Raw genomic sequence first — 12,990 nt, 5'->3', positions numbered from 1 at the left:
AGTCCGCCTGCTGATGCAGGGGACACGGGTTCGTGCCCCGGTCCGGGAGGATCCCACATGCCGCGGAGCGGCTGGGCCCGTGAGCCATGGCGGCTGAGCCTGCGCATCTGGAGCCTGTGCTCCGCAACGGGAGAGGCCGCAACAGTGAGAGGCCCGCGTACCGCAAAAAAAAAAAAAAAAAAAAAAAAAAAAAAAAAAAAAAAAACAACTGCAGAAACCAATTTTTAAAAAGCACCTCCATTTAGATTTGGTATAAATTCAAGAAGAATTTATAGTACCTCATCGAGTGTTTCCACCTTCTTCCTTAAGATTCCAGAGATGTATCGGATCAGGCCCCAGTGACGAATTTCTCCAACTTTGCTATAGAGCTCAGTAAGCAGCTCTCTGACTGTTGCACTCCCTTCATCATACAATCCAGTGTCCCAGTCAGGTCCTCTGGAATGTTAAAGGCAGGTCTACATTAATTATAAATAAAGCTACAGGCAACAATATTTTGTTTGTGTCACAGTGAATATGCCTGTTTTTGATAGGTCTCTCTCATTAGGAAATGAATGTTATTTACTACAAATTCTCGTAAAAGTATTTTTAAGTCAGTACTGAAAGCCGAATACCTAGACAAGAATAAGTCTTAGTTTCAGTTGTGTTTTGACAAAATGTATTCCTTTACCCTCTTAATGGGCTTCAAAGTAGCTGAAATTAGTGTCAAAGGCTTAATTTAGCTACTGAAAGTTCAGAAAGTATGCTACACTTAGGGAACTAATGAAGAAGTAAGAAGAATGTGTGCTTATTTTTAAAAGATACACACACACACACACACACACATCATATACATTATTGTCGTAAAAGTTCCTGTAACACAAGTCAACTGTGAAGTACCATAAAAGATATATGAAGTGCTATGAAATTGGGAATTTAATAGATGATAAAAGGTAGATTATTTATTAAATGATGTTAAGACAATCAAGTAGCCATCTGGAAAAAACACTGAATCCATGCCTCACACTGTACACCAAAATTCCAAATGTATCAAATTTAAATGTTAAAGTACTAAAAGAGATATGGGAGAACTATTTTATAATTTCAGAGTCAAGGACTTTTAAACTGTGAACTATACACCAAAAGCCATAAAAGAAAGATCTATACATTTATATATAAATATACAAAACTCTTATTGCAAAAAGCACTATAAGCAAAGTCATAGGACAAATTACAAACTGAGAAAAATATTTGCAATTCATAGGCCAATTTTCCTAATGTATAAAGAATTCTACCAAAAAACTACTAGAACTCATCAATGAATTCAGAAAAATCCCAGGATACAAAATTAATATACAGAAATTTGCTGCATTTCTATACACTGACAATAAACTATCAGAAAGAGAAATTAAGAACAATCTCATTTAATATCAAATCAAAAAGAATAAAATACCTAGGAATAAATCTAAGGAGGTAAAAGACCTGTACTCAGAAAACTATAAGACATTGATAAAAGAAATTGAAGGTGACATAAGCAAATGAAAAGACATACTGTGCTCATGGATTGGAAGAATTAACATTGCTAAGGTGACCATACCACCCAAGACAATCTACAGATTCAATGCGATCCCTATCAAAATACCAATGGCATTTTTCACAGAACTAGAACAAATCATTCTAAAATTTGTATGGAAACACAAAAGACACTGAATAGCCAAAACAATTTTGAGAAAGAAGAAAAGGCTGGAGGAATCATGCTCCCTGTCTTCAGACTATGCTATAAAGCTGCAGTCTTCAAAGCAGTATGGAACCAGCACAAAAGCAGACACACAGTCCAATGGAACAGAATAGAGAGCTCAGAAATGAACCCACAATTATATGTTTAATTAATGTTCAACAAAGGAGACAAGAATATACAATGGGGAAAAGACAGTCTCTTCAATAAACAATGCTGGGAAAACTGGACAGCTACATGCAAAAGAATCAAACTGGACTACTTTCCCACACCATATATAAAAACACAGTCAAAATGGATTAAAGACTTAAATGTAAGACCTGAAACTATAACAATTCTAGAAGAAAACATAGACAGTATACTCTTTGACACTGGTCTTAGCAATATGTTTTTGGATATGTCTCCTCAGGTGTGGGGAAACAAAAGCAAAAATAAGCAAAGGAGACTACCTCAAACTAAAAGTTTTTGCACAGAGAAGGAAACTGTCAACAAAACAAAAAGGCTGCCTACTGAATAGGATAAGACAATTGCAAATGATATATCCAATGAAGGGTTAATATCCAAAATAGACAACTCATACAATTCACATCAAAAAAAAATAAACAATCTGATTGAAAATGGTCAGAGAATCTGAATAGACATTTTTCCAGAGAAGACATACAAATGGCTAATAGGCACATGAAAAGATACTCAATATCACTAATCATCAAGGATATGCAAATCAAAACCACAATGAGATATCACCTCACACCTGTCAGAATGGCCATCATCAAAAAGATAAGAAATACCAAGTGTTTGTGAGGATGTGAAGAAAAAGGAACCCTCATGCACTATTGGTGGGAATGTAAATTGGTGCAGTCACTATGGAAAACAGTATGGAGATTCCTCAAAAACTTAGAAATACCAACAAGGACCTACTATATAGCACAGGGAACTATACTCAATATTTTGTACTAACCTATAAGGGAAAAGAACCTGAAAAAGAATATATATATATATATATATATATATATATATATAACTGAATCACTGTGCTGTACACCTGAACTAACATGACACTGTAAATCAACTATACTTCAATAAAATTTTCAAAAAAGGCAAAAACAAAGCCCTTAAAAATAGAACTACCATATGATCCAGCAATTCCACTTCTGGGTATCTATCTGAAGAAAACGAAAACACTAATTTGAAAAGATATATGCACAGCTCTGTTCACTGCAGCATTATTTATGATAGCCAAGATATGGAAGCAACTAAATGCCCATTAATATGAATGGATAAAGATGTGATATATATACATATATATATACACACACACACATACACACATACACATATACATATACACACATACATACACACACAATGGAATATTACTCTGCAATAAAAAGGAATGAAATCTTGCCATTTTCAATAACATGGATGGTGGACCTAGAGGATATTATGTTAAGTGAAATGAGTCAGACAGAGAAAGATAAATATCGTATGACTTCACTTATATAGAGAATCTAAAAAACAAAACAGATGAACAAACATAACAAAGCAGAAATAGTATCAGAGACACAGAGAACAAACATGGTTGCCAGAGGAGAGGGGAGTGGGGGGAGGAGAGAAATAGGTGAGGGAGATTAAGAGGTTAAAAAAAAAGAATTCCAACAAATAGATAAGAAAATAAAAAACAACAAAAGAACATCTGGCAAAATAAGTACCAATGGCTTTTAAATTTAAGAAAAGGTGTTCAATCTACCATTTGGGTAAACAGGTATAAAAGTAAACACATATATATCTGTATATACCTATATATGCATAAAATGTCCCTGGATGGATACACAAAATCAATAGCATTGACTGCCTATGAGGAGGGGAACCAGGTATCTGGGGAACAGAGGTGGGAGAAAGACTTTTTACCCCTTCACTGTATCCTTTTGTACTTTAAAATGTTTGAGCCATGATAATGTGTTATCTATTCAATATATTAAATTATATATAATATAAATGTTTAATATAATAAAACTAAATCTATACTACACTATACTGTACGAATCAATGGATTCAAGAAACAGTGAATGAAAGTCTGAAGAGTAAGAGGATATTTTCACAGTCTCAAAGTACATCTCTACAAGATACATTTTAATTTTGAAGTATAACATAGTAACTTTACAGCAGAGGAACGTGGAAGATACTACCTTAACCAAGTGGTCAAAGTTACCAGAAATGGGACTCATCAATACTATGTGCCTCCTGATAGGATACACTGAGAAGAACTCAGCATCACTTCAGTAGTATTCTTGCCCAAAATGCATAACCTGAATTTAATTATGAGGCAACATCAGATAAACCAAAATTTAGGGATATTCTACAAAACAACTGGTCTGTATCCTTCAAAAATGTCAATAACATTAAAAATAAAGACTTAGGAACTGTTCCAGATTAAAGGAGATGAGGGACCCATAAGAACTAAATGAAATGCATCATTTAGATTTTCTTTTGCTATAAAGACATTATTGGGACAACCAACAAATCTCGATAAGGTCTGTAGATTAGATAACAGTATTATATTGACATCAATTTTCTGATTTTGGCAATTATACTGTGCTTATATAAGAGAATTCCTAATCTTTAGTGAATACACACTGAAGTATCTGGGGGTAGAAGGGGATCATGTTTGCCACATACTGTCAAATGGTTCAGAAAAAAAATGTGTGTGTGGTGATGGTGATGATGAGATGATGATGAAGAAGGAGACAGGGAGGGAGGGAGGCAGGGAGGGGGGAGAGAGAGAGAGATATTAAAGCTCAGTGTGAATATCTGTGGGATCTGGGTGAAGGATATCCAGAACTTTTTTCTTTTTTTAAATTTTTAATTTAATTTTATTATTTTTTTAAACATCATTATTGGAGTATAATTGCTTTACAATGGTGTGTTAGTTTCTGCTTTATAACAAAGTGAATCAGTTATACATGTACATATGTGCTGATATCTCTTCCCTCTTGCATCACCCTCCCTATCCCACCCCTCTAGGTGGTCACAAAGCACCGAGCTGATCTCCCTGTGCTATGTGGCTGCTTCCCACTAGCTATCTATTTTAAGTTTGGTAGTGTATATATGTCCATGCCACTCTCTCACTTTGTCACAGCTTACCCTTCCCCCTCCCCATATCCTCAAGTCCATCCTCCAGTAGGTCTGTGTCTTTATTCCCATCCTGCCCCTAGGCTCTTCATGACCATTTTTTTTTCTTTTTTTTAGACTCCATATGTATGTGTTAGTATACGGTATTTGTTTTTCTCTTTCTGACTTACTTCACTCTGTATGACAGAATCTAGGTCCATCCACCTCACTACAAATAACTCAGTTTTGTTTCTTTTTATGGCTAATATTCCATTGTATATATGTGCCACGTCTTCTTTACCCATTTATCTGTTGATAGACACTTAGGTTGCTTCCATGTCCTGGTTATTGTAAATAGAGCTGCAATGAACATTGTGGTACATTATTTTTTGAATTAAGGTTTTCTCAGAACTTTTTTTTTGTACTATCCTTACAACTTTTCTCTAAGTCTGAAATGGTCAAAATAAAAATAAATAATATGAGAATAAATGTTATGAGATCTCATAATCAGGGAAGATCCTTTTTATTCCTAGGGATCAGAGAAAGTTTCATGGAGGTGACAGATGATCCAGGCCCTGGTGGATAGCTAGAATTCAAACGAGGAGAGATGGGATGTGGTAAAGGGAGAGTAGTCCAGACAGAGGAAAAAACATGAACCAAGGTCTGAAGGTGGTCATGTACAGGCTTTGTTTTGGATGTGATAAGTAGCAGGCTGTTTTGGTAGCAGTATTCACATTGTCATGGGGGAGGAATGGTAGATAAAGGTCGAAAGTTAGATTATAGAGGAGATAGGTTTGGTCACTGATTCCCAACAGCAGTGGTGGTGATGTGGTAGGGGGAGGCAGGGGACGAGAAGGACTTGAAGATGTTGACACAATTTCAAGTCTGGGTGACTGAAAGAATAATAATACCATGAAAAGTGTTAGGCAGTAGTAGGTTTCTGGTAAAGACTGAATTTGACTTTAGACATATGTTGAGTAAGAAGACATATAAAAATGAATTCTGAGTAGATTAAGGACTTAAATTTTTTAAAATTCTTAAAGGTATTTAAAATATTTTTAAATTCTGGGAGGGGAGAAGGTTCTCCCCATGCATGATAAGAAACTCAGAAGCCAAAAAAGAAAAGACTATATAAAACAAAACTTTTGGGACTTCCCTGGTGGTCCAGCGGTTAAGACTCCACGCTCCCAATGCAGTGGGCCAGGGTTCGATCCCTGGTCAGGGAACTAGACACCACATGCTGCAACTAAAGATCCCACATACCACAACTAATAATCCCCCATTCCACAACGAAGATGTTGCGTGCCGCAACTAAGACCCGGTGCAGCCAAATAAGTAAATAAATAAATATTTTTTTAAAAAATGAAACTTTTGCTTAGAGAAAAGCATATGAACAAAGTTAAAACACAAATTCCTTGGACAAAATATCTGCAACAAATATAACAAACAAAATAGTAATATATACTACTACTATAAGAAAAATATAAATAACCCAATGGAGAGCAAACAGTGGTTATGAACAGACAACTCACAGAAAGAATACTAGTCAATAGACATAGGAAACCCCACCTCCCAGTTTCTAGTCAAATCCACAAGGGATATTGGGCAGAATTCCAAGTGTATTAAAAACCATGCAGCATATCAAACAATCTACTCAAGTGGTTTGATACTAGAGTAACTAGTTCTAGTGAGATTATAGGTTTTGATCAGATGTTATGGTGAAGTTAGTATGTACAGGATTAGATGAAGAAAACTCATGCGTTAGGAGTGGAAGAGTTGGCAGTCAACCATGGACCGTCTGAATTGGTAGGAAAGCATGAGTGTTTCAAGCCTTTGCTTGCCTATCCCAATGACCCTGCTGAATCTTCAGTTTTCATTCAAGCTACAGTCATTAGTCATTCTGCCCTTAACCCTTATCTCTTCTCACCTTCTCTATCATTACTCTGCATTTAGCATTGTGCCTGGCACATAAGTATTCAACTGATACTTTTTGAACAGACAGCCTTATCCTAAAGGAAAAAGGAAAGGAATAAAGGTATCGGAGTAATAAAACCCATGTCTTTTTCTTGGTAGTAGCACATAACAAGCTTTAACAGTTGGCACTTGGACAGGGTTGTATGAGAGGCGAAGTCCCTCACAGCATCAGACTGTCAGGAGGCTTATATAAGGCACAAGTTCTACCATCCATAACAGGAGGAGGGCAAGGGAACTCCCAGGGAAGAGGGGAGGAGGGGGGTTACAGGTCTAGGTGTAGTCCCTCAGTAGCACTGTGGGGAGGCTCTAGGGTAGAAAGCTCTGAATGGCAGCAATGGTTTGGGACACTCATGGCCCAGGGCTTATCTCTTGCTAGCAGATGCAGGTTGAGTTTTGAGGAGGATGCAAAGCAGGCAGGCCCTAAATGGCTTAAAATATGTTTGGGCTATCTTAAATAAAATTGGATGTGTAAAACTTTGACTTTAGTGCTGGCGGGCTTTTCAGCTTCCTTTTTTACTTACTCATTAAACACCATAATCGGATGGAAATGGCATAGGCTCTGGAGTCAGGCCAAGGGGACTTCATTACCACCTAGAGGGGATGAAAGTCCCAGATCCCTACCTAGCCTTCTTTGACACTCCCCTGGCAGTGAGAAAGGTGGAGCAGTGCCTGCCTTGGTGAGAGCAGAAGTCTGGGCTTTCCACTCAGCCTTTGTTGACAGGGGTAGCACCGCAGACTTTTCTCTGGTGCTTGGCTGGAATAGAGTGGCTATTGTTTAAAAGTTGTCTGTGTTGCTAGAGTGCCTCTTCCCTAGCCCTTTGTCTGGGAAGAATGGGTTTTCCTTAGGGCTTTTGTTGTCTGTGCCCACTGACTGGCCTTTTCAGGCTGCTGGCTTCTCCAGCACCCAGTGAGGCAACAAAGAAAACCGGAGGACGTCAGCACCCTCTCAGTCCTCGAATCATGAGGTCCTTAGCCAGTCTGCCGCCTTCTCTCCACCTTTCAACATCTTGTTATGTTTGTTTTATAAATAATGTCCTCCTGTACCTAGCAGGAGGAACAGAGAGAAATGCATTTACTCTACCTTGTCCAGAACCATAAGTCCCATTGTGGTTAGGTTTTAGTCGTTTAGAAATAATACTGAAATATTTAGGAATAAAATGATAAAATGTTTGGTGTATCCTCTTCAAAATAATACAGGAGGAAGAGAGAATGAGAATATAGATGTGACAAGATTAACCATGAGTTTTTAGTTGTTCAGGCTGGGAGATGGGTCCAAAAGTGTTCATCACACTATTCTCTCTACTTTTTTTTTTTTTTTTTTTTTTTTTGCGGTATGCGGGCCTCTCACTGTTGTGGCCTCCCCCGTTGCGGAGCACAGGCTCCGGACGCGCAGGCTCAGCGGCCATGGCTCACGGGCCCAGCCGCTCCGCGGCATATGGGATCCTCCCAGACTGGGGCACGAACCCGTATCCCCTGCATCGGCAGGCGGACTCTCAACCACTTGCGCCACCAGGGAGGCCCTATTCTCTCTACTTTTGTGTAAGCCTGGGCATTTCGGCAATATCATCAAAGTTACTCTCCCTCCTCTGTTGAGCGTGCATTTGAGGAAAACTAGACTGAAGTAGAAAGATTTGTTAGGAAACTGTAGCAATAGTCCTAGGGAGAGACATAGGCCTGAATGAAGGCAGCAATATTAGAGATGCAGAAGATAAATATTTAGAGGTAAAACTGGACAGACTTGGTGATTAACTGGATATAGGGAGAAGGCTTGATGATTAGGTAGGTGTTGATTCCAACAACAGAGATGGAGAATTTCATAGAATAGACTCCATTTTTGATATTTGACTGCTGACTACTTTCAAGTCCTACCATTCCCCTTTCCTTTCCAGCCAACTCCTGGTCAAGTTGATAAAAAAGTCTGAGTGTTCCCTCTTTGGTGCCGTTGAGAATGAACCCTCATCCCAGCCTCACCTCCTAATCATAATAAAATTCCAAATCCAGCCTCTTTCCCTGCTTTTTAAGGACCCACACCCTTCTGGTATGTGTGTGGCATCATCAGTCTTGACATCCAAAACAAATTAGGGGAGGGCGGGGGTCCATCCTGCCTCTTCAGGGTGCTGACAACATGAATAAGTGAGGAAGAACAGGTAATTTTGTGGGGGAATTTGGGGGACAGGAGAGAGGAGTTCAAGGTACCTAGAGAAAATGTACCTAGCAGAGGGTGCCTGACACATAGCAAACACTCACTAATGCTACTTTCTTTTCCTGTAAGCCTCCATATTCTTACTTCTTTTGAGTTAAAAATTTATTTATCTATAGATTTTATCAAATAATGGAGGCTTAAAATAACCATAATAATGATAATAATGCTTACGTTATTAGTCACTTACTATGTACCAGGCATTGTATTAGAGACTGCAGATATTTTATCTTGTTTTAATCTTTAAAACAATTCTATGAGGTAGGTATAATCCAAATTTTATAAATGAGGACAACTGAGACTTTAAAGTTACACAGTGGGTAGGTTGCAAAACTATTCAAATCCACATCAGTGAGACTCCAGAGCAGTGCTATATTTACTATGCTATACTTCCTTTTCTATATGATCATGAAAGTAGATTGATAATATCCATCACTTACTTCATAGTATATAGCATGTAGAGGATATCAGCTTGCTCCTGTAAGCTGGAGGTCTCCTTCAACTGTAAAACCAGTGCTTTGAAGTCCACTTCCCCAGACGGGTCTCTAGGAAGATTTATTTCTACACGAACAGAGGGAACCTTTAGTTTGAGAAAAGACAAAAAAAATCCACAAGTGCTCACCTTAAATAATGCCCTAGAGTGTTGATCTTTTCACTTTCTAAACCTTTTCCATAAGAGCTTCCTAAATTTTGAGAAAAAGTGAAGCAAAAACAATGACACCTTCAGAATGTATGATACAGCAATCTAGTTTTCTTAAGCCTGACTAGAAAAACTTGCCCATTTAAAAAGTGAACTAAAAAGGACATATATCTTCACAATGGTGGCATTTTGCCTACCACCAGTTACTAGTAGAAACCATAATGGCTAGTTCTATTATTTTCTGTAAGAATGGCAGTTTTGCGAAAAGCTGATAGAAATACCTCCTGTGCAAATTTACCTGGTCCTCTTGTGGTGCATGAAGTAAGTCAAGTAAGTTGAGTGAAGGCCGGGAAGCCTGAAATATCTTTGTAGGAAGATACATGTGTACATCTGCAAGAGGTTGATATTTATGGAAAAGCTTAGATAATTAAGAGATTAATAAAAATGCACAGTTGACCTCAACAATGAAGTTACATATGGGTTGGTTCCTTATAGAACAAGAATGAGAAGTTTACCCTTTCTTGGTAATAGCAAAGAAAAGAAATATGAAGGTCAGATAAATCAAAGGATATTCAACCAATCAATCAATAAACATATTTTGAATGGAATATCTAGAATTATAGCATCACCTGGACATATAAGATATTAAATTCTACGAACGTAATCAATACCACAATGGTGCTATCACTGATACTTTAATAGAATACCACATATAACAGAAAGAACCCAGTTACATTTTATATTTTCTGGACTCTCCCAGAAGACTATCTGGCTGCTAGCAGTTGGAATTGCTTGAGAACAGATAAACGGATGATCCTATCTAGGGAATCAAAAAATGTAGTGGCTGACAAACTTTGGGATATTCCTAAGATTTTTACTTACAGTTCATTGTTGAAGCACTTACCGTAACCTCTAAGGAGAGACTCTCTTGTCATTTTTGCCATTTTACAGATACAGAAAGAGAGATACAGAGCTCAGATAACTGTTCAAGCAAGTAAGTAGCAGAGCTGGGAATTAAGCTCAAGTTTCCCGATTCACAATCAAGAAGTATAACTTAATAAAGCTGATGTCTTTGCATAAGCCCTTTGTCAAGGAAGCATATGCAAAGGCTATGTATGCTAAGCTTTTCCCTTTTCTAACTGTTAAATGATTCCCCAATGATCATGTTTAATATCTTTGGTTAGTAATGGTCAATAAAATTTTAGACAGTAAGATCATGCATCTCAATCATTCTCATCATCTGTGAAATATTAACATTTAGGTCCTCTAGGTGTGGCCAAGGAGCCCTTCTGTCCCTTCATATGCAGCTATCATACAGGTCCTGAACACTCTTAGGAACCATGACTACTCCTGGCAATGTGCGGTAGAAGACATCCTCCACTGTGAATACTACTGAGGGAGGATAGCAGTCTTGGGGAGAAGAATGGTAAAGCTGTTGAAGAATGATACTGTAGTTGACAAATACAGCTCTACACTGCTGGAACAACTGACTGTATAAGTTACAGCTGGCCTAAGGAACCAGATTTAGCTTACTTAAGGGAGAATATCTCCCTTTCCATTACAAGGTTATCTTGTAATAGTCTGCAATGCTTTCTCTTTAAATAAAATTACTTCCAAATTAGTAACTTTTCCAAAGGAAGAAAAAAATCCTTTCCACATTATAATACTTTGATGTTAAAACTGAATATGCTCCATGTCTCTTGTTCTGTCTCTTCTTGCTATGTAGCTGGTTAAACCAGACTACACAGCACTATCTATAGCAAAACTATACCCATTAATTACCCATTTTTAATTGTAAAAATTCATTAATTTTACAAATATTTGAGCATCTAATATGTTCTAGGTGCTGTCTGAGATGCTAGGATAAAGCAGTGAACAAAACAAAGTTCCTGCCTACACTGTAATAAACACCCCACCCCCATCCTGGGCTTCATGTCATCCTGTTCCTGACTCCAGTGAGTCATGGCATTACTCACTCTGTACATGCAGCTCCTTGGCCTTGGTCATCAAGGACATTAAGTCGCAGGTTGCCTGCACAGCAGCTCGGAACCGATTTAGCCCTCTCTTCTGTGAGGTAAGGGCTACTTTAGGATGGGGAGCAGTGTGCACCAAAAGGTGATCTAAATAACGAGCAACTTCATCACCACAGCGAGCTGCAAGGTTAGTGGGGGGAGGGGGGAGAGAAAAAAAATAAACAAAATAAACATTTTAGTTACTTCACAATCCACCCCACCAAACAGAATGACTAATATTGTTGAGACAATATTAGGTTCCCTGAAAGTAGTATGAGCTTATTACAGGCCAGGTGGAGCATTTCATAATCTATGTGTGTGTGTGTGATGGTAGTGGTGGTGGCAGTTGTGGTGGAGGAGTAGAATAGGGCCCTTTGAGTCTCACTGGTATGAGGAGGCTTGTGGGGAAGGGCAAGAATCTTCTCCTAAACGTTGAGCCTAGCTGAAAACAGACAGATTCCACAAATGGCAGCTACAATTGCTAAAGAAAAAACAAGCTCCATGTGGCACTGGTGTCAAAAGGACTACTGACCACACGTTGGTCTTTTTTGTTACCCCCTTCATTTATTCACCAAACATTTATTGCCCACTATGGACCAGGTGGTGTACTAGGTGCTGAGGTTTCAGTGCTGAAGAAGACAGATACAGTCCTTATCCTCTTGGTCTCTTCCTCCCCCACAACACCTTCTATAACATTATCTCTGACTACGGATAATGGAAACAAAAAAAAAAAACACATATATCTTGTGGCTGCTTAACATTTCAGATTTTACATGAACACCTGCAACATTTATAGTTGGAAAAGCCCAATGTTTGGATCAATACTGAAGTTTGCTACGTCAGTCATGTAGCATCTGGATTTTGATTACCTCTGGGGAGCTCTCCAGATGTCTTTCTGCTCTCTGATGTGACTAATGGGAACTAGCAGAGCTGCAGGAGTGGACCTCATACTCAGTGACATCTTAATGACAAATATTATAACCTTGAATACAATCTAGACACTTGAGTAGAGGATTATGAACAATATGGAGAGAAACGCTCTCCCCATGGAAGAGCTGGCAAGCAACAGACACGCCCATTGTGAGGCCACCAATGAGTAAACCCAGACAGGGGAAAGTGACTCAGAATGCATAATATCAAGCTTAGTAAAAACATATCATTAAAGAGGTATATTTAAGAAAGCAGTCTAAGAGAATGAGTGCTACAGATGTAAATCACAACTACCTATGCAATAGCAAACAACCTCAATATATGATCAGTCTTATTTGGTTTTCAAAATATTTCAGCTTATGCCAAGATATATATCATGACTTTGGGTATTACTGATAACAGGAAATAACCTTGT

At 38.2% G+C, this 12,990-nt stretch overlaps 1 protein-coding gene across 3 annotated transcripts in view; it reads right to left on the bottom strand.

Moving 5' to 3' along the window:
- Positions 1 to 12,990, bottom strand: part of PHKA1 (phosphorylase kinase regulatory subunit alpha 1) — a 131,974-nt gene that overhangs the window by 18,904 nt on the left and 100,080 nt on the right. For all 3 annotated transcript variants that reach the window (XM_060086309.1, XM_060086310.1, XM_060086311.1), the window contains 4 exons: positions 11,610 to 11,786; positions 9,932 to 10,023; positions 9,434 to 9,573; positions 279 to 435 (listed from right to left, as the gene is read on the bottom strand). In XM_060086309.1, coding sequence (XP_059942292.1) covers positions 279 to 435; positions 9,434 to 9,573; positions 9,932 to 10,023; positions 11,610 to 11,786 — 566 coding nt within the window. The remainder of the gene's footprint in view (positions 1 to 278; positions 436 to 9,433; positions 9,574 to 9,931; positions 10,024 to 11,609; positions 11,787 to 12,990) is intronic.

This window comes from Mesoplodon densirostris, chromosome X (genome assembly GCF_025265405.1).
Source record: "Mesoplodon densirostris isolate mMesDen1 chromosome X, mMesDen1 primary haplotype, whole genome shotgun sequence".
Classification (NCBI taxonomy): Eukaryota; Metazoa; Chordata; class Mammalia; order Artiodactyla; family Ziphiidae; genus Mesoplodon; species Mesoplodon densirostris.
This window is presented reverse-complemented; position numbering and strand designations above follow the sequence as displayed.